Here is a 24817-nt window from a genome sequence, read left to right on the forward strand (position 1 = left end):
CCAGATTTAATTCCAAACGGGCCTTAGCCTTCCTCGTCGCATCCCTGCATACTCTGACAACGTTCCTATATTCCTCCCAAGTGGCCTGTCCCCCTTTCCACTTTCTGTATACTTCCTCCTTCTGGTTGAGTTTTGCCAGGAGCTCCTTGCTCATCCATGCAGGTCTCCTGCCTCCTTTGCTTGACTTCCTACTCATAGGGATGCACCGCTCTTGAGCCTGGAGGAAGTGATGTTTGAAGAGTATTGTCTTCTGCCCTGCTCTCCCTGTTCCCCAGCCTAACAAAGATGGGGATCTTAATTTGTTAGTGGGAAGGGAGGGAAGAATGAGAGAAAGAGAGTCCTTTCAATTAAAACAAAAAAATGGCTGGTGGTGGGAAAGTTGTGTGCTCTCAAAGGACTGAGACAGATTGGAATCACAGAGATTGACAGGTGTGCCTCCATCCTCACAGACAATTAGGAGAGATGCAGGTGAGGTAATATTTCTCCAAAAAGATCGAGAGAAAAGAATGGATTTAATGAGCATCGTTCAGTTCAAGTGGGAGACAGCTCAAGATAAAAGACCAAATTAAGAGAAAGGGAAGCATTTGTATGTGCGAGAGGTGGGGGTGGAACATGGGCAGATTGGAGTGTCTGCCCCACAGCCTGGTGGGGAGTGCAGTACTGGAGGGAATAAGGGGCTCACAAGTCACTGGCCTTCGTTTTCAGCATGATGAAATGGAAGGAGGTGAACAGGAATATATACATATATATTTGCCTCAGCTTCACTCTTCTTTGGTCCGTGCATTTTGTGTACACTAAGATGCTTATATAACGCAAAACAGAGTGTGCAGTGACACCATTTAGTGTGCACTTGGAGAGAGCTTTATCTTCCACCTTCTCTCTACACAGGTGTAGCTGCTGGTGGATTGTGAGTTGACTTTCTGGATCAGGAAACACTGCTGTTGGAGGCAAGTCACAGACAGACTGCACTGTGGATCTTGTTTAGGACAGCAGGAAGGTGACTAGTTGTACAACAGGTTTATTCTGAGGTGGCAAGAAATGGGATGCTGAACAAGGCAGGTCATTGTGTTGATCAACTACATCTGGAAGCAAGACATGGACATTGTCCCAATGGCACATGTAGGGTTGGAGGGACCAGTACTTTGTTATCATGGAGGGAGATCCTGAAGATATCACTGATTTCAGTGGTGCTTCTCTACAGGGAAGTGAATTGGAGTTGTAGCTCATCATTAAAATTATGATGCCAGTTCCAGCAGCAAAATCTTTCCTTTGGTAATGGACTTTTGGGAAAGAACGACCTTGTTGGAAGGTAATTCTGAGTGTGGGTTGGCAGGTGTGGAGGAAAACTGTCTGCACTGTTAGAAGTGAGGGTGACTGAGCACTGGAACAGGTTGCCCAGAGAGGTTGGGGAGTCTCCTTGTCTGGAGATATTCAAAACCCGTCTGGACATGATCCTGTGCAACGTGCTCTAGGTGACCCTGCTTGAGCAGGGGGGTTGGACCAGATGATCTCCTGAGGTCCCTTCCAACCTCAACCATTCTGTGATTCTGTGAAGCGGGRCGGTTTGACCAGTGGTGATATTCATACTGATGGCTGGTTTAGAAGCTGATTCTGAGACATCCTGGCTCTGCTGTATCATCTCCCTGTTTTCCTGTATGTGCTTATGCTAGTGAAGATGTTGTGCGAGCCCTGCAGGTAACGCCTAGACTCTGCTTTCCCACTGTCCAGCTTGATATCTGCCTTATGTCAAAAGTCTAATGTGCTGTCTCTTTGCTTTAAGAGTGTCTTGTGAAACCAGCACTTGGATGAAGAACAGCTGAGTGAAGCTGAGCATGGAAGAGGCATGGTGATGCTAGCAGAAAATCTGTATAACTCTTGAGCTGCTGAGCTAGTCTGTTAATCTTAGCATCCTATATCTCTGGAAGCTAGTAGGACACCTGATAGCTTCACTGGTAAAAAACATTCATGTCCTTGTGACAGGATGTTAGATTCCAGTCTGGCCATGGCAAACCTTGCTTTTATTGGATTGGATATTGCAGTCTCTTTTTTTCTATAAAGCGAGTATTTACCAGCTTACCTGCTCAGCAGCATAGTTGCTGGAACCAGCTGGCCTGATTTGTCACAGTATGACCTGACTTCCCATTGAACACAGTTGGGCTTGAGATTTCTATCCTGATTATCCAACCTGTCATAAGACTTGTCTTCATTTACTGAACCCTCCAAGGGCAGCTGTTTCTTACCAACGCAGTGAGATTGATGGTTGACATGCGAGGTGCAAGGCCAGGAAAGGCAGGACTCCCTGGAAACTGGGCCTGAACTATGGGACGCTGCCTGATCCTTACCTGGGCTAGTGGCCAAACACATATTCTGCTGGCATTCGTGCTATAGTGCACTTTCTCACCATCACATTCTTGCTCTGGAATTCAATATCCCTGGAAGCAATAAAACCTCAAGAGGTTGTCATTTCAGCTAGGTTATAATGATGAGCAATATGTGAAAGGATTCTGGTTAGGCTTTCAGGGCTTTGGTGAGTTTGGTTTTGGGAGCCATGGGTAAATAACTCCCCTTCAGGCAGAGGAGGAGATCGGGTCTACCTCTCAGGTGAGGTCTCAGGAGTGGTTCATCAACTCTGTGCGCTCACTGCTGTTCCTACCTGTTGCTGCTGTCATCACTGGGATTGGTTTCAATCCAAGATGAATGATATTCTCAGATATTTTTGTCTTGTCTTAAAGATCTGACTTCACTCAGGAAAAAAATGAAGATACTTGAGTGTGCCTGAGCAGAAACTGTTAAGCAGGAATAAACAGGGACAGAATAAAAGGTGCTTTTTCTCAAAGTATCACTCTGTAAGAATTAAAGATGCTGCAGCAAGTAATGACTGATACCTATTGCTGTACAGCTCAGTGGATGGCTGAGATGAAAGAGAGGGTGGCTGCACGTAGGCTTTCACACCGCTTTTCTAGGCAGAAGAGACCACAGAAGGAGGATGGTAGGTGGGCAGAATAGGGAGTAAGCAAGATCCTGGGTGCTGTACAGTGGATGGATGGGCCTGCTTTAGTCCCCAGATGATGGGATAAAGTGCTCTTGCTTTTGCAAAGTCTTGTTCTATAAGATTCATGCCTTTGTGAATAGGAAGTGTCGCTGATAGGATCCCAAAGTGAGATTCTCAGTGGTACAGCTGGTAGTGGGCTGCAGAGTACCAAACTGGTGCAAGATTGAAAGAGCAGGGAAGGATGAACTTCATACTCAAGCTGGCTCAAAGCCCTTTCCCAGGGAAGCTGATGGCTTGGTTCAGGCTGATCAGTACAGGGTATTGCTCATAACCTGGGCTGGCAGGGGGAATTCATTAGGAGGACCCTAAGCATTTGGGCCATTCCCCCCATGTTTTTTCCCCTGGAAGGTAACCTGTTTCTGCAGCTGGGACTGCTACCAGTCAAGCTGCACAAAGTGTGCACTGACCTGATGAACACCTCCACCTTGCTTTGTTTTTGTCAGAAAGCACCATTTCTGGTATTGCATTTGTCGCTATTGAAATGTGTGTGTGTGTGKGKGGGGGGGTGTTTAATAGTGTAACATTGCAGGCTATATCTGCAGTAGCACCAAATGGGGTCAGGTCATAGACCTCAACTGTGGCATATGATCGTCATACAGTTAAATTATTAGCATGTGCTTTGTGCTGATTTTGGTGTAAGCCAACAAGCGTTCTCCTAAGCAATTACCTTATAGGGTAAGGAAATGATCTTGAAGTCTGATATGACTGGGAGGTACCTATGCAGTAAACATCCAAGACATGTCAGTGCTGGGTAAGGGGAGAGGTAGGGATATCATCAAGCTGGTGAATAATAACAGTGATAAAGAAGCTATCCTGTGTCAGCTGGACCCTTGCAGCTTTTTCACCTTGTACTGTCACCTCCTCAGACCAGGCACAGAAGGGCTGAGCTTAGGTGTGACTTCTTGCCTGGTACAAATTGTGTGCCTACCCTGAAGTTGGTGCTTCCTGGATGAGAGACTTTATAGCATTTAGAGGTTATGGAAAACATTGCTGCTGACGTAGTAGATAGTGCTCTTTCCTTGAGTCACTGCACAGCTGCAACAGGTTACAAAGGGCACTGTGCTAGCCAAGGTGCCCCATTTCATGTCAGTTTTAAAAGTGGAGGTCCTTATTTTACATAATGAACCCATGCAACCAGGCTGGACAACCCTGGTTTTGTGATATTGCTGTGCAGTGTTAGCAGTGATTAGCCAAGCTGGCCATGATCATCATGCCAGAACCAAACAAATGCTTACCATCACCACATAAGGTTATATGTGTGTAGCTGTATGTGTAGTAAACGGTGTATACATATCATACAGATAGGTTTTTAAAAGATATTAAAGTTACCAAATGGGTCCCGAGAAGTTAGAAGAGGACAGATTTATAGCTGACTGGACAGCCCTAATTCTGCCCACCTTTGTGTGACCACTGCAAAATGGTATGGCCCAACATCATGCAGGAAGTCAGGAAGAGCAAAGGTTAGAGCTCAGCTCTTCTGAGTTTTAGGCTGGCACCTTAAGGCACATCATATCTCCCCTTGAAATGTGTCACATTATTTTCCCATCCTGTGCACTGAATGAAGTAGGGTTTTGGTGGAATAAAATGTATGTAATTGTTTCACTGCGTCAGAATACATGCACATTCCTTTTTACCTGCATTTCATTCTGATGAAGTGTATACCTGTATATACAAACACATTTATGTGCATATGTAATATGAACACCATGGAATTAATTCAGAAGAAAGCCACTATTCTGTATATATCTACAATATTATTTAAAAAATTGAGTTAATAAATGCATGCTCTTGACAGATGTGTTTAGGACCCATCAATTAAGCTTGGCATTCGTTAGTGGGGGAGAAGTCCAATCAGATTTCACTGACTCAAAAAAGCCTTCTATAAATTGTGGGCTGTTTGTTCTGACGTTTGATAAATTATTCTTCATAATCCACTGTCTGCTGTGATAAATCTAATCTTTCAGTTTTTGCTGTCTTAATAGTTCTTGGAGCAACACTGTGACATTTTGTTTTTGTAAAGGGGATGGAAAGGCTGGGACAATGGAAAAAAATCCTTATTTGGTGTCTGGGAAGTAGATCTCTCTACTCCAAGGTAACATTTTCTCATGCCTAGAGCTCTGGTCTTGCAGACTTGTAGGGATCAGTGATTCCACGGTGCCATGGATAGTTATGTATTTGTTCTTGAAAAGGTGACCAGACTAGAATGAGGTTCACATCCTTTGGACTTAGTCCAGGAAAGGCATTCAGAGTTTTGAAAGCAAATAGGGTCCTAGTGTCAGTAAAGAGAATTCCGGAAGTTCTTGCAGCCACAAGCCTTAGAAATGTGGTATCAGACCTAGAGCTAAGTTCAGGGTATGCAGCAATTTTCACTTATTCCCTCACATGAAATAGAGAGGACACAGTACTAGGCAGTGCTAAGATGGCAGCTGCAGGCCCCAGAGCTTCTGTGGGAAACCTGCTCTGTTCCCAAAGTGAAATATGTTGGTCTGTTTTCCAGCAAGTCTGCAAGTCCCACCATCACAGCTCCACTGGACTGTCTCAGCTGGGAGGCCACAGACAGCACAAGCCAAGTGTAAATCTCAGAAGGCTCCTGCAGACTGAGCTTGCTTACCTTAGCAGATTGCTGTCCATGGAGCCATGATTCAGAGGGGAGTTTTTGGTGCTGTCTCTATCACTGATGGAAAAAACAGATGAATAGAGTCACCTTGTCAAGGGAGATCCAACTTGGAGAATCACAGCACAAGGCRATGTGCAGAATTTACTTACCCTCATGTTCTTGCTGTCAGATTCCTCTATGGACCTTTCTCACACCTGTATGATCCCTCTTGTCTTGAATGGGTTTATACATGCTTTCCCATGTGCATCTTCCTGTGCTGCTGCATGGCATCAAAATGCTAGAAACCTTCTAGCAGTTTCTGGCCATCCCAACACAGCACTGTCATCATAGGAACCCTGTTGCATCATTGCCTGTGATAACTATCCTGGAGGCAAAAAGCTCAAGTTAATCCTACGTTGCCTAGTCTGAAGTAGCAAGGCATCTCACAGATTGCTATCTCTAAATGCAAAATATAAGACCTGGGAGCAATTATGCTGTGCTGTGATCAGAAGAGGGGATCTTCTGTGAAATGATGGAGGAGGYTTTGAATGTTTAAGTTTGCTTTGCTTTTCAGTGATAGAGGAATAGCGCTATCTCTGCTGGTTCCCCTTTTGTGAATGGTTTTGAGCAGCTGTGGTGGGTGAAGCTTTGGAGCACAAGCAAGCATCCGGAGATGGCCTCTGTGTGCTGGGGGTCCTCAGGTCCTGCCACTTATTCTCCAGATCTGCCAGGCCCTGGCAGTGTCTGGCATGTTGGCCTCTTCATTCTGAACCCCAGTTCTGGCATATTTACTGTACTCTTGGTAACAGAAGCAACCTATTGTCTGAAAGTTGCATGACAAGCATTTCATGAAGATACACTGTTACCAGGGCTCAGGGCTTACCCTGGAGACTGGGCCACCTCCAGCTGTGGTTCCCCCATGCCCTCTGCACTCTCAGTAACTCACAGGTCAGTAACTTTCTAGCCTGTCAGACAGCAGCCAAGTCCCAGGCTAGCAGCGGGTGAAGTAATTCCTCCATTTTCCATCCTAGCTAGTCAGTCTGGTGGGAGGAACTGCTGAAGAACATAAGATGGCTGTACTGATAAGATCAAAAGCTGAAGCCACTCTGTCTCCAACTGTAGCCAGCATTGGCTGAGAAGCAGGGCTATAAAAGCATGGCAAACTTTCCCTGGTATGATCTTCCAGCTTCCATTGATGTGATCATTAGAGATTTTCTGGGCCAGAGATTGTATCTTGGTGTTTAATAACTTGTGATGGATTTTCTTCATTGATTTGTCTAATTGCTTTTTGAATCCACCCACACTTCTGGCATTCACAACATCCTGTGGCAATGAGTTCCACAGCTTAATTAGTGTGTGGAAAAAAATATTTCATTTTGCTTGTTTTAATCCTACTACCTGCTAATTTTGTGTGCTAATAGACAATTTGCTGCTCCTGAATTCTTCTATGGAGTGMATGCGCATTCCCAATCACATTCTCTGTGGCAGAAGTGATTTTATAGATCTCTGTGACATTCCCTCCTCATTGTCTCTCTTTCCAGGCTGAAGAGTCCTTTGAAGTCCTTGAAAACATTTGAAGGCAGTCTTGAAATGCTTTGGTGAAGGACTCTCTTCCCCTGGGAAATGTTGAGCATTTGAAAGTGTCCTCAGTGACCCATCTGTACTGGACTGGTTCAGCTTGGCAGAGATGGGGAAAGGTTCTCTATAAGTGGGTGTGGAAAAACAGAATTTTCAAGGCCTTCCTGGGTACTGTTGGAAACCTTCTAGATAGGACCCATAAATGCAAAGTATTCTTATTTTGTCCCCGTAGTGGCCTCATTCTGGCTGCACCATGTAAAGGATCTGGAGAGCCATGCTGGAATTTGATCATTTGCTACAGCACATGGGTATAAACAGGCTGGGATTAAGAGGCAATATATTCCAAAGGAAATTAACTAGCAAGATGTGCACATTTAACATGTGTGGTTTGGACATGAAGACACCAGGCTCCAGCCTATTCAGGATATCTAGGTTAAATCCCAGCTCTGCTAAAGACTCCTCAGAACATGCTAGGCAGGTCACATAAGGCAACGTTTTCAGAAAGGACTTTGATTTAGGAGCTTAAATCCAATTGACATCCAATAATTTCCTACATGTTTAAGGACAGGATCCTCAAAAATACTGAGGCATTCTGATGCTTGGCACTGCAACATCTCTAAGAGCTAGTGTGCTCCGCAAAACTCGAGCAGAGCAGTGTGTGCTTTGGGAAGGCACTTCAGCATGTGAGGAGGCCTCTAGGTGAAAACCAAGGACACCAGGGATACATGAGTTTGTATGGGGCCCGTGGTGKCTGTGCACCTCGTACAATGGCACTCCAGGCTTAATGAGGGTCTCTAGGTGCAACCTCAGCACAAATACATACTAATAAATGTCTAAGTAGGTCCTAGAAGAGCTTTTATATCCGCTCCCTGAGGTGCCAATACTAATACCAACAATCATGAAAAGATTTTGCATATTTTAAATTAAAAGAGCCTCATTCTTTAGAATTAAACAACCAGGGCTGTTTTTCCAGCCACTGAAGTACAATGACACATGCATTTGCTAGTTGAGCACGATGCCCGATGGGGATCTGGATATACAGAAGGCTAATGAGGGAAACCACCATGTGCGGGGACACTGCTCACCTGTGCAGCTGTAAACCTGCAGTGGCTGCCCAGCTCATTTGAAAGAGCAGCCCTAAAGTTCATTTTCTCTCTTTTAAGCCTTTATTAAACCTGCCTGGAAACTGGGCTTGTTTCATCTCCTGCCAGGATTACAGATGGTAACAGCCACTTTGATAAGGCCCTCTGAGACCAGCTGTGGCCTGAAAGAAGTCTGGGAGTCCCTTAAGTACTACATCAGGTGGGCTCTGAGACTGTCCCCGACCTTTGCTTGCTAATTATCCATCCTGGAAGTGATGGATGCAGTTTTTCTTAAGGGTGCTTATTTGCTGGGTGCATGTGAGCCATAGGAGGCTCAGCCTGCTGTCTCTGAAGGATTCCTCCAAGAACTCTTTGCCTGTTTGAAATGGGTGCAGCAGCCTCCCCTTGGGAAGGAGGGCTTGGACTGCTGCTCTCCGGCAGGCAGTGTGGGGGGCCTGGCTCACCCCCTTGCCACAGGGCAGGCTGCTTCCATGTCAGACAGTTTCTTACTCGCTTTTGCCTCTCTGGGACACATGGCCTGACCAGCCCTCGCACTGGCAGGAGCAATAGCTGCTTCCAGCTTGCTGCAAAAGCACAATTTCATAATGAATGAGGACAATTTGCTAAGTGGGGGTCCTGGAGCCCAGTGGTAATCGTGCTGCTGCTTTATCTCAGCCTCACACCTGCTCACGTAATGTCCCGCCTGTGATATGCTCCCTCCCCCATATGCACACTCTATCCTTCTGCTCCTAGAGCGGCCATCAATGCTCTGGCCCTATTGCAGTCCTTGCCCTTACTGCCCTAGCCTGGAGCCTGTGGGTGTGCACAAATTCCYCCTTGAATTCCAGCAGGACCACTGGACTGGCTCCAATTGACATGACAGCTATCCTGGCTTTTTTGTCCTGATTAACAAATTTTAAAATGAAATCCTTCTGCCTAAGAGACTTTCAAGAGACAGCTTTTCTCAAATGATGTTTCCTGAGCAAGCTTAGCCACAAAAGAGTATTGTATATATTATTCCTGCCAGAAGTAATATGTGCAACCTTTTTTTTTTTTTTTCCTGCATGCATTCAGTGCTGGTGAAAATAATTGGATTGACAGGGTAGGCAATTAAAAGCTTTTGAAATCACAGAGCAGGTGGAATTTTATCCCATTTATGTGCTGTCTTACCATAAATGTACCTTACACAGAATTCAGGCTACTGAACCCCCAATCCCGTGCTTTAATCACTGGAGGAGGTTACCACCCTTACAACAGGTAGTCTAGTAATTTTGGCTGGTATGCTAGTCTCTGCAGACCTGACCTATAATATGAGGATGTAGGGTAGTGGAGGGGATGAAGAGAACCCCAGTTTGACCTCATGTGGCAAGTTCTCTGTTTGCATATTCTCTTTCCTTATGGAATCTTTTAGCCCAGCATGCTCCTGGCCACCTTAAGGCTCTTCCCCTTAACAGGTTCTCTCTTCATCTGACAGACAAACATCACCTGAAGGTAAAAGTCCCTGTGTCTTGAACACATGTCCTCTGAACCATCTGTCATCCTATAAATGTTTCTTTCTTTATACTAATCTGAAAACAGAATCTCCAAATCAAGTGAACTGAGAAAAAAGGAAAGAAAGAGAAAACGGGGAGAAAGAAAATCCTTGATTTTTTTCTCTTGAGACAGGAATGTCAATAGGTTTGAATCATGGACCTGCTGTAATTAAAAAACACATAACTAGTCATTTTTAAATGCAGTTGTTTTACTTAATTGATTTTGCCGCCAGGACCAAATGGAATTAAATAAATAAATAAAAGGCACCTTCTTAGTGAATTACTGGAGGCAGCTGAGTCTCTGTTGGAATCTAATTGCTGCGAATGCTCCAGTTTGTTGCTAGTAATAGTTTTCTGTGGAAGGGACTGGGAGGCAAGGGGTAGGGTGGAGTAGGAGGGGGCTCATTCCTTGGCAGCTGCAGGAGGGAACGGGCTGCTCCTTATGTAGTATTTTTCCTCCCTGTCAGCAAAAAGAATATTTGTTTAATACTTTTCATGAAGGCTCAGCTTAGAAGGGCTTTATTCATATTTAATTACTAGCTCGCTGCAGCTCCCATCTTTAATTACCTTTTAAAAAGCAGGTTATAAAAATGCACTGACTGACTTTCTTTTTTGTTGCTGCATAAATTACAGGCTTCTCAGCTGCTCCCCCGAAATTGATACTGCTGAGGGAGAAGGTTGGGACAGGTTCCCCTTGCTGCCTCTTCTGGGTACCTCAGAGCTTGTCTGCACCATGTTCTGGAGAGCAGAACAGAAATCCCTCGGGTAGTGTTATGTGCACTAGCTCCATGTCCAAAGCAACATTGCCGTGTTGGCACTGCCTCTGAGCTAATTAGCTGTGCTGGGAGGCCTGGCTAATCAGCTGGGGTGGTATCACACTACTGTGGTTATAGTGTTCCCAAGACCCAAACTGCCTGGTGCGGCATGGAGGGTCTTCAGCGGGGTGCTGTTTCATGCAGGGCAGATAGGCCTTTGCCCATGTCCCATCACCTCTCCCAAGCCTATCTAGGTTTTGTTCCCTGAGCATCCCCCTGATGATTTTGCTTCCTGATCTGCAGCTTTCCTTATAGTCTAGTCCTGAGTTTTGCACCCAGGGATGCTAATACTTCCCTCACCTGCTCACAAACTGCTTTGCTGTATCCAACTGGTGCTTTTTCTGAGCTGAGTGCACTGGTTACCTTCATTCAAGGAGTGAGAAAGCCCATCACATGAAATGTGTTCAGGACAGGTTTCTAGAAGTGCAAACTGCAATTCTAGATACCCCCAAGCCAATCCAGTCCTCACCACCACTCCTAGTCATGTGTTGGCTTTCACCGTGTGAGCTGACTGATGCTGTACTGCAGGGGAATATGCACTGTCAGGTGTTCAGGAGGTGATGGTGGGTGGCATTAAAAATGCGCAATAGAATTGCATGGAAAGAGTCAGCTGTCGGCCTCTGCACCCAGTAAACAGTCAGGGGTACTGACCATAACTGCTCCACCAGGCTGCAGGGCAGCCCGGAGGGGCCACTCACATGCTACCTGGCCTCTTCATGTCTCAGATGAAATGTGCTGTTTGGGGCTCTGACACAGATTTCTGTAAGCACAGTATCTCCAAGGGCACTTCCCTGTGTGGCAGGCTTCACTGGGAGGCCAAGCAGTGACAAGGCTCAGGGAGGGGGACAGAGGAAGGATGGAAGGGCTGAGCCTGCCCAGCTTTGGCATGTGTTGTCCCTGGCATGTGAGCAGGCGTTTCCTTAGGACAGTCTCTGGGACCCCAAGCTGACACCTCTTTTTCTTCTCCTGACAGATCAAAGAGCTCTTTGCAAGTTTTGAGGACACTCCTTTGGGAGCAGCATCACTAGCCCAGGTCCACAAGGCAGTGCTGCAGGATGGAAGGACAGTGGCAGTGAAAGTCCAGCACCCAAAGGTCCAAGCTCAGAGCTCCAAGGATATTTTGCTGATGGAGGTAAAACTACCTGATGACTTTGTCTTACAGAGCAATTGCCATGCAAAGATGTCAGGGACCACATTCACTCATGGTGTAAGCAGGCATAATAACACTGACATCTGGGCACAGTGACCTGGATCCTGTAGCCTTGAAACCTTCACAGAGATAAACGCTGGCTTACAAGAATAATAAAGAAAATTGGTGAGGTTTGCGGTGAGGGAGTGATGTGTGATTGGAGAGACCAGATTGGAGAGCTGCAGGGGTGGAGAGACAGGAAAGCAAGAGGGTGAGAGTAGAGGAGGACAGGAGAGACAAGTAAATATGAGAGACATGAGTAAGTCCACATGAGACTTAAAAATTAGGGATTAAGTCCTGAAGTCTCTCCATTGGCTGTATGCCCATTAACTGTTGGATTTAACTGGTCTCAGCTCCCCTTGCAGTCAGGGCTGTGTGACCGAGCAAAAGTTGTTCTCCACGATCAACATGTTTTTCAGTTTAGTTCCCATATGGACTCAGCAGCGGCTGAAGTTGCTGTGATTCSGTTCTGGTTCTTGATCAGTTCCTTAATGCTGAGCTGATTTATGCTGGAAAAAAGAACGCCGAAATATGGAGAGGGTCACATGACAGGGACAGACAAACAAATGAGTGATTCAGCTGGGAAAAAGTTTCAGTGCCTGTCTCCTGTTCCTATCCTGGATGGTGGGTACCACTCAGGTTCCCAGTGCAATGCTGTAGCTTCTCCCAGACTTCTGAAATCTAGCACATGGGAGGGAGGAACTGGAGAAAAGCTCTAGCACTGCCCTTCATTGGCAGAGGCAGGTAACAGGAAATAGGTATTGGGATGAGGTGGAGGAGAGGAGAAGTATTAGATTTGTAAATGGTAAAGCTTTTAGCCCTCTTAATAAGCCTATATCCTTATGTATAGCACCAATGTACAGTAATATGCACATCTGTTGGCAGACAAGAATGTCCATGGGATTAAAGAGGGGAAGATTAAGCTCAGGAGGTCTGATAAGCATTTAGAGGGTACTGCTGATGCAATGAAACACAGCTCTCCATCACAGGAGGTAAAGATACCAAAGATCCTGCTAGCCCCCTCTCAGAGGAGCACATAGATAGGGCTCCTTTAGGCAACTAAAACTACTTGCTCTGAGCAATCTTGGCTAGTCTGCAAAGCAGGACAGCATCCCAGGGGTTTGTGCTGGTGTGGTGGGGGAGGTCATGACATGACACTGCACTGTAGACCTCATCAGGTACAAACAATCCCAGTACTGAAGGGTTCCCACCTAGAGCACATCAGTTTTTAGCTGAACAGTTATTTTGAATCAATAGTCAAATACATTCTGGGGTTCAGCAAAGATATCCCAGTAACATTTCTGTTTCACTTCTGATTTGTGAATAGATAACTGAACTGGCTCTGGGTGCAGCTGTAGGTTTGGATTTGATTCAGGTCCTTTCCAGGACTGATTGTGGTGGTCTGTGTGATGAGTTTGCTTTTGTGTCGTCACACACATCATCACATGCACAGCAGTTCTCAGCAGGCTTTTGGCGTCCTTCAGTCTTGCTCAGGACAAGAGAGCAGAAACTGAAACATGCTCTCTTGTTTTTAAAGGGTCTCTTGTGGAGTGTTGGTTTACATGCATCATTGTATCCTTGTGTGGTGCTATTTTGTGTAGGCTGCATTTAAAGCCAGATTATGTCCACTAAGGTTCTGGTCCTTTAAGAACCAGACAGACGTTCCAACTAGGTAGGAGGTTAATTTAATTATTGATTGAAGTGGTCTTCTTTACAGACTAGTGGGAAGGAATCTGAATGGGAAAAGCTAGATGGAAAATTCCTCATTTTATTTGAGGTTTCATAGCATCAGTGCTGACTCCTTAAAAATTAGGACAGCACCCAATAAATCTAGAGAGAGATCCCTCTCGGCTCTTCTTATATCAATACCTATTTCAGGACAATGTTTTAGACAGATTTCAGAAAAGGGGCAGGCCAAATAGTCATTAAGCATGTCTCTGCTGATATTGAAGTTGGCAAATTGATTCAAAAGAACATTTAAAGAAAGCGAAAAAAAGTATGAATTTTCTCACATCAAGCACCAATGAAATAATCCTACAGCCCTATGAAGTTTACATCCTTGTTCATGAAAATCATTGGTTACATTTCATTTGGGTGACATAAATTTGAAAGGATTTATGACTCTAGATATAATAGGAGAAAAATCATTCAATAGTGTCTGGAACCTGGTGATTACACTTTTAAAGGAACATTGGGTTTGGAACTGACATTTAGATAAGAGAAGTAGAGATGGGGTGGAGAATAAATGTTTTCACATAGATGAACAGGAGGCAGTGATGGTTCATGAATTTATTTTTTGTCATACATTTCAACGATAACAGCTTTCTCTGTGTGTGTTTTAAATGTTCCCCCTGCTGTGCAGGAATCCCCATCTCAAAGGTGGCGATCTAGAAAGAGAAGCTGTCTAGGAACACACACAGACAAGACTGTTTTCATTTTCAAATGGAAATACAGAACAAGTAAGACAAACACCACAAAGTGGACTGGATTTTTATGTTTTATTCTTGTTTTATGACTCAAGTAGTTAAAAAAAATAAATTATTTTCCATAAGATGTGATCCAAATTTTCAGCCAGTGCATATTTGTGACACCAGTTGAGAATCTGGCCCTTCATTTGAACAGAAGGCATGCTTGGCTGCTGTGCAGCTTTGATTATGTCATCCAGTCACATAATCTTGATTTTCTCCAGGAAGGACTGCCCATCACCTACCCCTTTATTAAATGCTGCTGTAAAGAAACATTTCTCTGAACTTTTCAGCTGGGCTTCTCAAGACCCTGTTGGGTTGAATGCCTAATCCCTTTAAGGAGAAGAGGGTGCCAGGTGAAAGCATCACAGTGTTACGTTTCTGTATTTAGAAATCACCACTCAGGGCAGCTGAGGATGACTGTGAGTCACACTGAAGGGCAGCTGACTCTCCGCCCCCACCAGAAGTGTCTTTCAAGGGTCCAGAGCCTTCTACCTGTAGCTGAACCTTACTGTCTTCTCTGAACTGCTCAGCGGGTTTTCCTGTGCTAGCAAAATTCTTGCTCAGCAGTGGAAAAAGTAATGTAATGGTGACAAGCCTTATTTTAGATCTTCCTCTTTCATGTTATTTGAAGGCTATTCAAATGAAACTGAACAGTGACTTATTGAATTACAGGAGTTAGAGACACAGAAGAGAGTTGCTCTTGGGCCATCCCCTCGGCATCCTCTTTTCTCAAGGGCTTTTTCTATCACTTCGAGGCACTGGGCAGCTGGGCTGCCAGCACTGCCTTTTGGTGTTTGTTTCACCAGTTACCTCCTGGATGTGCCTATGTGGAGAGGCAAGCCAAAAATTGTATTGCAAGACCAAGGCATAGTACCATGTGTTTTGTCATGATGCTACAGGAATCCTACAAGCTCTTGGGATACAGGTTGGGTTTTTTTTTGTCTTCAAGTTACATGGAATGGTCTTACTGGTCCTAAACAGTGTCTGCCTTGTAGAGCTGCCAGCACAGCACTGTGTATAGCTGTGTGGCTTTGGAGCTAGGATGTGGCTAACCATCTGTTTCCTTGATGTCAGGTTCTCCTCTTGGTTGTGAAGCAGATCTTTCCAGATTTTGAGTTCATGTGGCTGGTGGAAGAAGCTAAGAAGAATCTGCCTCTGGAGCTGGATTTCCTCAATGAGGGCAGAAATGCTGAGAAGGTAGCTCATATGCTCAAGGACTTTGACTTCCTAAAGGTGAGGGAACATGTGTTCCTGTGTATGTATGTGCATTAATAGTCTCACTTTATGCTCCTGATGCATCTCATTCATCACCTGAAAGAACCAAACAAAGGGAGAGTGAGGTTCAGTCCATTTGTGCTATTCATCCTAGACTGCTCTGCTGATGGGCCAGAAACTGCTCTGAGGCATGCCTCCCTCATTGTCTGCTCCCTCCTGTAGGCACCATGTATTGGATAAGGAGTGGTGACTTGAGGCCAGCAGTTTCTTAAGCCTGCTACTCATTTCCCCAGACACTGTTTCTGACCTTGTCCAGAGTCCTGTGAATTTGCCATTCTTTGCTGAGCCATGCGATAGTACCTTTTCCTGGGCTTTATCTCAACTGAGGGCAAGAAATGGGCATAAAACAGAAAAGCTGGACTGGAGCTGATTATGTGAAGTAGGATTCAGCACACTGTGCATATTTCAGGAGGAAGTATATTCCTAAAAATCTTCCCTCCTGCAAAAAAAAGCACATTCTCACTCTGGAAGTAAGTATATGTCTTGCATATACATCCGTGGCTAATGCATTCATGTTACCCTCATACACAAACTCAGTTGCACCCATATTGTGATCTTCCCCAACTGATAGACTTGCCCACTTCCCCTGTCACACACTGCCAGAATTCACAGACAAATGTCTCAAGTACAACCACATGTGTACACATTGCCTTCTCTGCAGTATGTATGCACAGCTTCAAACTCACACGTGCATGTCCTTTGCTGACATACTCACAACAGGCACAAACCTCCACTGTGTGCATTCTGGAAAAACACAAGTATGATCAAACACACACAGTGCTGTTGGCACAGTCACTGACATAACTGCGTTTGCACATACAGAAAGGCAGCAAAAAATACACCCTCCTATGTACCCTCCTGCATTCACACATCAAAATGACATTTTCACCTCCTGTTTATGCAAAAATTCCAAGATGAAAGTGATTGATATATGTTTGAAATCAGGTGAGTTTTTGTTAGACTTTGCAGGCTGATGCATCCCTTTTTTCCTTGGATCCTCCATGCTAGGGTCATAATTTCTTGTCACCTAGCTCCAGATTTGGGGCAGTCCTTTTGAAGCCCAGTGGCACCAGTGGCCTTTCCATAAACACAGATGACTAAAGGCCAGCAGGGCAACAGAAGGCCAAAGGTCAATGATTCTGTTGAGTGGACGCTTATCAAAAGTGATGCACCTTAGAGAGCTGTATCCACTGCAGCTGTAACTAGGATACTGTGAAGTAAATCCCCATGGAGACGGCCAATCACCTCCTTGCTGGGTTAAGGAGCTATCATGATATCAATATGTGTAACAATAACAAATGGCTTGAGATGGCTAAATAATGGATTCTCCCGTCTGACCTGCCAATTCAGAGTCGTGTTCATCACCCAAAGGCAATGGAAGAATTGGGCTCTTGTATCATTAATTTTCCTAAACACGCAAGAAAGCTGTGAAGTGGATTTTGTGCTGTGAACCCAGTTGAGCTTTTAAAGCCAGAGATAAATTGTTTCCATGCACTTGCATTGCAGCCAAACATCTGTGAGTAATTAAAAAAAATCACCAAAGAATTCGCTCGTGGGTGAGAAAAGCATCTCCAAGAGCGTGTACAGTGCTTTATAAGCCCGCTGACTTGCCCTTGTAAATCTTGAGACAGGAATGAGCGTCAGTTGAAATGATGTACAGCAGCAGGGATCAGCAAGTCTAGGAGGTAATCCACAGGAGCTAAAAGGGCTGGGGAACTGTGAGTTTTGGAGTTGGTTTGATTTCTCACCTATCTAACTTTGCAAAGAATGGAAATCCAGATTAGCTGGGAAAGATGCAGGTAACTGAATCCCCCTTGCTCTTAGCGGATCCTTGGCATCAAAGTCTTCACAGGTTAACGTGCAAAGTGTGTTGGAGTGTTGAATGGCAGGACTGAGGGCCATAGGAACTGATCAGCAAAGGAGTCTTTGATCTAAAGTGGCATACGTGTGATAAGGTAGAAGTGAGATGCACTGGGAAAATGGTCTCTCTAGGTCAGGAACAGCAGGGATGGCAGACGGTTTGTGGAGCTATGAGGGACTGAGACACTGTCRGTAGTTACAAGCAGAGTATAAAACAAATGCAGCTTGTTGTGGAGTTGTGAGACCTACAGTGGCCTGGCTGGTTCCCCTGGCTTTGGTTGCACTAGATGGAAAACATCCCTTACCCTCTTCCTGACCTGCCCCAATGTGCTGGACCCTTGCAAAATGTTAATCTTGAGTCCATGGCCAAATCGAGTGAGGAGAGTGGGCTGCACAGCTGGCTCTCTCTTCACAGGATCCAAAATGTGTATATGCTGTGCCAGGCCACATTAATGGATATTCCTGGAGCTCCCTTAGATTCCTGGTAACGTGTAAGTGTGCAGCTTCACCCGTGAGTGAAGGTAAATCTGAACAGCTTGGGAGATCTGTCAGCACCATGATGTGAGGAACATCAACAAGGAACTTTAGCAAAATGACTCCTTTGACGGTAGGAACTTCAGCATGGAAAGAATTTGGCTGGAGACAGGCTGAAAAAGAGGGAGCCAGCCTGGATTAAGGCCTCTCTTATGCTGCATCCCTGCCTCCCTCTGTGACACTGGGCCTCTAYACCTCGCTCAGCTTGATTTACTGCAGATTGAATGAAAAGTGCTTTGACATTTTACACTTGTTACTGTGTCACATTGGCAATAAGATACTTAAGGGTCTCCCAGGTTTTCTATGACAAGCCCCTTATTTGTGACACTTGATTTTTCTCCCAGTTCAATTGCAGATGGCCTAAGTACGCAGGGTTTGTCAGCTCAAATACGTTTGTGTTCCAAGGAGCACTGCTGAGATACAATTTATGACGATGGCGTATCATTTTTAGAGCTGTGTAAGTGGGCCCTGTGCGTAGCAAACAGATGTTGTTCCTGTCTAAAGGAGCTGAGTGGATGATTCAGAAACTTCCAATGGGTACTAGTTAAACAGCCCAGCTACAGGAGCTGCAGAGCACCTAAGAAAGCTCTCAGACCTCAGTGGGAGTGAGAAGTGGTCAAAATCTTGTAAAGTGGGGCCTGAGATATTGCATGAGCACAGTTCTTGCTGCTGTTACATTGGTGTGTTGTCTCTGCACACACTGCTGGTCTTTTAGGGGAGAGGCCTGCAGGCTTCAGCACCAATAGGTGGGTTTTCCTCAAGAAAAAAACAAGTCCTCACTTCCACCTCTTTCAGAATGCTCCTTTTTACTCTTTTCCTGGATTGTGTGTGATGTATTCTCCTTCGTTTCCCTACCTGTATTTTTTGACCTAAACCTTGTTTTCCTGTTTCAGGTCCCCAGGATCTACTGGGAGCTCTCGACAAGACGTGTACTCCTCATGGAATTTATGGAAGGGGGACAGGTGAACGACAGGGCCTACATGAAGAGGAATGGCATCAATGTCAATGAGGTAGTTTCTCAGCCATCTCTGAACTGGGCATGTATGGTGGGTAGCGCAAATCTCATTTGGACACTGAGGCTGACAGGGCAGGAAGGGGCAGAAAGGGGAGCACATGCAGATATGAACAGAGCAGTCAATCTGAGAGCTCTCACTTCTCGTGCTTAAGTACATAACCTCTTTTTGGGAAGGCTCTCCTGTAAAATTGCAGAGCTGGACTGCCCTTATATTACGTACAGCCATGGTTTGCTCCAAGATGGCAGTTCCTAGTGTCCTAAAGGAACAGTTTTAGCTTCTGATTCTCTTGTCCATCTCCTTCCCCTCTCTTTCTTCGGCATTAATTTTCTCCTGGCGGAATGCATGGGATTTAGCTTTTGTATCTCAAGAGCTATCACCTTATGAAGGAGATACAAATCAGAGGCCTTGTATGATCAGAGTTTAGTAGTGCTGGAATCTCAGCCATGGTGTGTTGCATATATTCTAACCTGAGTTGTTCTCTTCTGCTTTCCAAAATCTCCCTCTTTCTTTTGAATACAACTGGATACAGTTTTCTTCTTTGCTTCCTGGTCCTATATTACCATGTAGTTTTGCTGTCCTTCATTGCACAGCTGCCAGATTCCATCCTGCAGAGGGATGAATGAAATAATTTCTGTGTGGCACAAAGTTGGGGGAGCACTTTAGATTCTCTGTGGCTGAGAGATTCTTAAGGAAAGGAAGGTATTACCTTCCAGAAGGGGTGAGAAGATGCCTGGGGAAAGGGTTTTGAGCCATTAAACAATGTGTCAAGCCACCCCCCCCCGGTCAGTGAGTGCTGATTGAGTCAGTGCTGCTTGCCTTTCCCCCTGTGCCCTATTGATGAGCCTCAAAGCTACACTTGGTTGACTGGCTATCAAAGAGCTATGACATAAAATCAATTTTACTTAATCCATCCATCTGCTTTACTCTGAAGTCTGGACGTGTCCTCTCTCCCTGCTCTCCCTCCTCTCATGGATAGAAAGGGAGTGCCCTTTCTATCCATGACAAAGTTCATATAGCATCAGTTAAAGGCACGACAAAGCCCTCATGGGAAGAGGAAATGTGAGTTCGGTATGCCACACAAGGAGAGAACATTGTCTGTCTTCTCAGCTGCCTCCATAAGACAGCATGAAGCTCCTTCTCTGACTAAACTGCTCAGCCAAATTACAGGTGGAGGACTGAGCAATCTGCTCTTTCTCTGCATAGATCAACTCTTCTTCTGCTTTTGCACCCAACAGAAGCCAATGAGACATTTTCTGGTAGCTTATACAGGCAGGAAGCCAGGCATCTTTTCATGTGTTTCTCCACTGAAATATAGGAAAGGGACCTGTAGGATTAAAATAAAGTAGATTTTTACAGAATCACAGAATAGTTGGGTTTGGAAGGGACCCCTGAAGATCATCTGGTCCAACCCCCCCTGCTCAAGCAGGATCAGCTAAAGCAGGCTCCCCAGGACCGTGTCCAGTCAGGTTTTGAATATCTCCAAGGATGGAGACTTTACAGACTTTCTGGGCAACCCGTTCCATGTTCAACTACCCTCATGGTAAAGAAGGGTTTTCTCATGTTCAGGTGGAATTTCCTGTGTTTCAGTTTGTGCCCATTGCCTCTTGTCCTGTCACTGAACACCACTGAAAAGAGTCTGGATCTGTCATCTTTACACCTTCCCATCAGATATTTATAAATATTGATAAGGTCCCACCTGAGCTTTCCTTCTCCAGCCTAAACAGTCCCAGCTCTGCTTGTATGACAGATGCACCAGTCCCTTAATCATTTTTTGTGGCCCTTCACTGGACTCTAGTAAATCTGGGTCTTTCTTGTACTGGAGAGCCCTGAACTGGACACAGCACTCCAGCTGTGGCCTCACCAGTGCTGAGGATCACCTCCCTCAACCTGCTGGCAATGCTCTTCCTAATGCAGGCCAGGATACCACTGGCCTTCTTTGCCACAAGGACTCATTGTTGTCCCATGTTCAACTTACTGTATATCAGGACTCCCAGCTCCTTCTCTGCAAAGCTGCTCTGTAGCCAGTCAGCCCCCAGCCTGTACTGATGCATGGGGTTATTCCTCCCCAGGTGCAAGACTGCACTTCCCTTTGTTGAGCCTCTTGAGATTCCTGTCTGCCCATTTCTCCAGCCTGCTGAGGTCCCTCTGAGCAGCAGAACAACCATCTGGTGTGTCAATCACTCCTCCCAGTTTTGTATCATCTGCAAACTTGCTGAGGGTGCATTCGGCCCCATCATCCAGGTCATTAATGAAGAAGTTATCAATATTGGCCCCAGTATTGACCCCTGGGGGACACCACTAGTGACTGGCCTCCAGCTGGATGTCTTGCCACGGATCACACCCCTCTGAGCCGAGGAGGTCAGCCAATTTTCAATCTACCACACTGTCCACTTATCTAGCCTGCACTTCATCAGCTTATCTATGAGGATGTTATGGGAGGCAGTGTCAAAAGCCTTACTAAAGTCAAGGTGAACAGCATACACTGCTCTTCCGTCATCCACCAAGCTGGTCACCTCATCACAGAGGACTATCAGGTTGGTAAGCATGATTTCCTCTTTGTAAATCCACGCTGACTACTCCCAATCACCTTCCTGTTCTTGATGTGTCTGGAAGTAGAATCTAGGATTGGTTGCTCCATCACCTTCCCAGGGATCAAGGTGAGGCTGACTGGCCTGTAGTTTCCCAGATCATCCTTCTTGCCCTTCTTGAAGATAGGAGTGACATTTGCTCTCTTCCGGTCCTCAGGAACCTTTCCCAGTTGCCATGACTTTTCAAAGATAATTGAGTGTGGCTTTGCAATGACATCAGCCAGCTCCCTCAGCACTCACAGGTGCATCCCATCACATCCTGTGAACTTGTGTGTGTCCAGTTTGCTTAAGTATTCCCTAACTTGATCCTYCTCCACCAAGGGTAAGTCTTCATTGCTCCAAACTCCCCCTTTGGTCTCAGGGCTTGGGATTCTTGAGGGCCAGTCTTACGAGTAAAGACTGAGGCAAAGAAGACAGTAAGTACCTCTGCCTTTTCTGTGTCCCTTGTCACCAGGGCCCCTGTCCCATTTAGCAGCGGACCCACATTTTCCTTAGACTTCCTTTTGCTGCTTATGTACTTAAAGAAGTCTTTCTTGTTGCCTTTTATAGAAGCCTTTCTTGTTGCCTTTTTGAGGCTGTCTTTCCATTATTATTGTGAAGGACAAGCCAAGATCAATGGACAGTAGTAAATGATACTCCATCTTTCCTGCAACATGTCTAGTCTATTTTCATTCAAAGGATTTCTTAAATGAACACCACCTCACCTGCAGATGGTGCAGTCTCTCTTTCTTCACTTCTCCATTAGGAAAAATTTGGAACATTTGGGTCACTAATTTTCCCCCTACTTCCTGCCAGGGCATCAGAGAGGTCATTGTCAGCAGTCCAGAGGTAGACACATTTCCTTTTCTGTGTCTGTTTTGTGCTGATGATCTTTCCTTGTATTTACCCGGCTAAGTGCCTCAATGCTGCGTCTGGTCTGCAAAGAGTACCATAGTATGCTCAGAGCACTGCAGTATGCTCATGGACTTTACTATCAAGAGAGACTCAAAAAAACCTGGTCCACAGCAGAACACCTAGCCAGCTCCATTCACCTGATCAAAACAACTGGTCAAAATCCAGAAAGTCTTTCTTTTCCTTTCTTTCAATGAGTGTGTCTTATGTAAGTCCCTTTCTCCTGGTATAAAGGCAGAGGTCGAAGCCAACACACAGCATTGAGATACCAAACTGAACATTCCTTAGCTCTTGAAAAAATCAGTTAGAAAGGTTTGATTTCATGCATTAGCAGGAGGATTCATGAGTAATATTTACATTCAGGTTTTGAGCTGGGCTTGCTCAAAGTTCTTGGAGTCCATCTCTATTTAGAGGTCTAGATAGCCAGCACAGTGCAGCGCTCTRTTTTGATTGCTTCTCTGAATATTGTCAAACTACTAGAAACAGTAAAGTTGTCTGGAAAAGCCCAGGGAAATAGTCTTTACAGTCTTCCAGGGCTCTCTCCAGACAGTCAGGGTGGAAAACTCAATGACTGCAATCTTTTAATGGGGTATTTTGGTGCTAGTATGCGACAAAATAAAGCAGAGAAGCAGCTAATTGCAGTTTTTGTAGCTTGCAGAAGCTTTTGCTCATGGGACGAGAGGTTTAGGATGAAAATTCAGCTCAATTTTTTTTCATCCACCCCTTTGGGAAGACTGTTATGCTATGTCTTGGCACAACGGATTCCATGCAGCAGTGAAATCGCTTGTTGTGATGATTCTGAGCCAGTCCCCAAATGATGGCTAAGATGTAATTTAAAAAGAAGTTGTCAACAAAGCTTTACTACTCCAAAGTGTAAACCTCACAGGCTTCTGGCAACCTGGCAGGTATAGGATATTACTGCAGCTCAGTGGTAGGACTAGACATTTCTGCAAATTGTCTCAGTGCCTGAACTGAGCTGTCCTTTCTTCCTTTTCTCTCCCTTACCTGCCTTGCCACCTGCAATTAATGATTAACTTTTACTGATTGCTAATAATATAGCAGTGCAAAGCAGCAGGTACCGAGCCTTACAGAAGCATGTGATGGGGAACAAGGTCTGTTATGGCCACAGCAAGATGAGGTAGGAGCAGTGCACATCCTAGACTACTCTTCTGGTGAGGTGCAGCAGATGGGGACAAATATGACCAAAGTCCATTGTTGGCTGCTGCTGTTGATGCCCGGGGTAAGGAACTGCATGGCACGATGGCAAAGTGAGCAAAAGGCAACAGACAGCAAAAGGAGCCTGAGGAGGGGGTGGCAACCGAGGTTTCAAAACTATGACATGATTTATAATATACAGCAGTTCTGGCTTTCAAGAGCTGCATTAACTCCCTATAAATCACCTCAATGTATCTATCTATCAATCCCTCTATCATCTTGCTCCATTTTGTTTTACTGGGCGGAGGAAGAGGAGTCTTTACTAAGCAGGATTTCTCTTGTGTGACAACGCAGCCTTGAAAAGCAAGCTGAGCCTCTCTCCTCTAAATGGAAAGGATCCCTGAGGTGAAAGCTCCCTTCAAACCAGGTTACTGACATTTACTTAATATCATCTGTAGCGGGATTATCATTAAAGCTGCCCAAAAGCACATTAATCTCTCTGGATCCGTCCGAGCGCTGGACTGTAATGGCATTTAATCAGAGAAGGCTTTGATTTCCAAAGACAAGTGCAAACACTGAAATATCTGCCTGTGGAACAGTTACTTATTCATGTGCCAGTGTAGCTGAGGACAAGAATGCAGCTGGGATACTGACAATGGGAGGGAAGCCTGGAGAAGGGAGCTATAAAGAAAGGAGCTGGCAGTCAATTTCGAGGGAAGACAAGACCATGGAAGGGTTAAGAAAGGGGCTGCCTGGAAACTAGGCTGTTCCTGTCTCAAGACACAGGAGCATTTGTAGCCTTTGTTGGGAAGATATATTTGGAGGAGGGGGGAGCAGGGAAGGGAGGAGAAATAAAGGCTGAGAGGCTCTCAAGATGTTTATAGCACCCTGGGTACAAGAGAGAGAAAAGAAGGGCAAGGCTACTTAGCACATGGACTTCTAAAGAAGGTCCCAAATGGCACAAATGCCCCTGCTGCCCCCATTCTGATTTTAACTGTTACATTTAGAGAGACCTTGTCCATATACAATTCTTAACATTATCTCTGATATGCTGCATGGATCCTCCCTGTCCCTCTTGGTGGATACTCTGCCTGTCCCCACAGAGGCTGCTGGATCAGCAGGCTGTGGGAGCTGTGGGGCTTACCATTGTGCTCGTGGCATGTGCTGTGGTGCCTCCAACTAACCA

At 45.3% G+C, this 24817-nt stretch overlaps 1 protein-coding gene across 9 annotated transcripts in view; it reads left to right on the forward strand.

Annotated features, from left to right (window-relative positions):
* The window catches only part of ADCK1 (aarF domain containing kinase 1), an 88432-nt gene that overhangs the window by 47959 nt on the left and 15656 nt on the right, over positions 1-24817 (forward strand). For all 9 annotated transcript variants that reach the window (XM_026057201.1, XM_026057209.1, XM_026057200.1 and 6 more), the window contains 3 exons: positions 11629-11787; positions 15387-15545; positions 18875-18991. In XM_026057201.1, coding sequence (XP_025912986.1) covers positions 11629-11787; positions 15387-15545; positions 18875-18991 — 435 coding nt within the window. The remainder of the gene's footprint in view (positions 1-11628; positions 11788-15386; positions 15546-18874; positions 18992-24817) is intronic.

The sequence above is a fragment of the Apteryx rowi genome, unplaced genomic scaffold, assembly GCF_003343035.1.
Source record: "Apteryx rowi isolate R43461 unplaced genomic scaffold, aptRow1 scaffold_137, whole genome shotgun sequence".
Classification (NCBI taxonomy): Eukaryota; Metazoa; Chordata; class Aves; order Apterygiformes; family Apterygidae; genus Apteryx; species Apteryx rowi.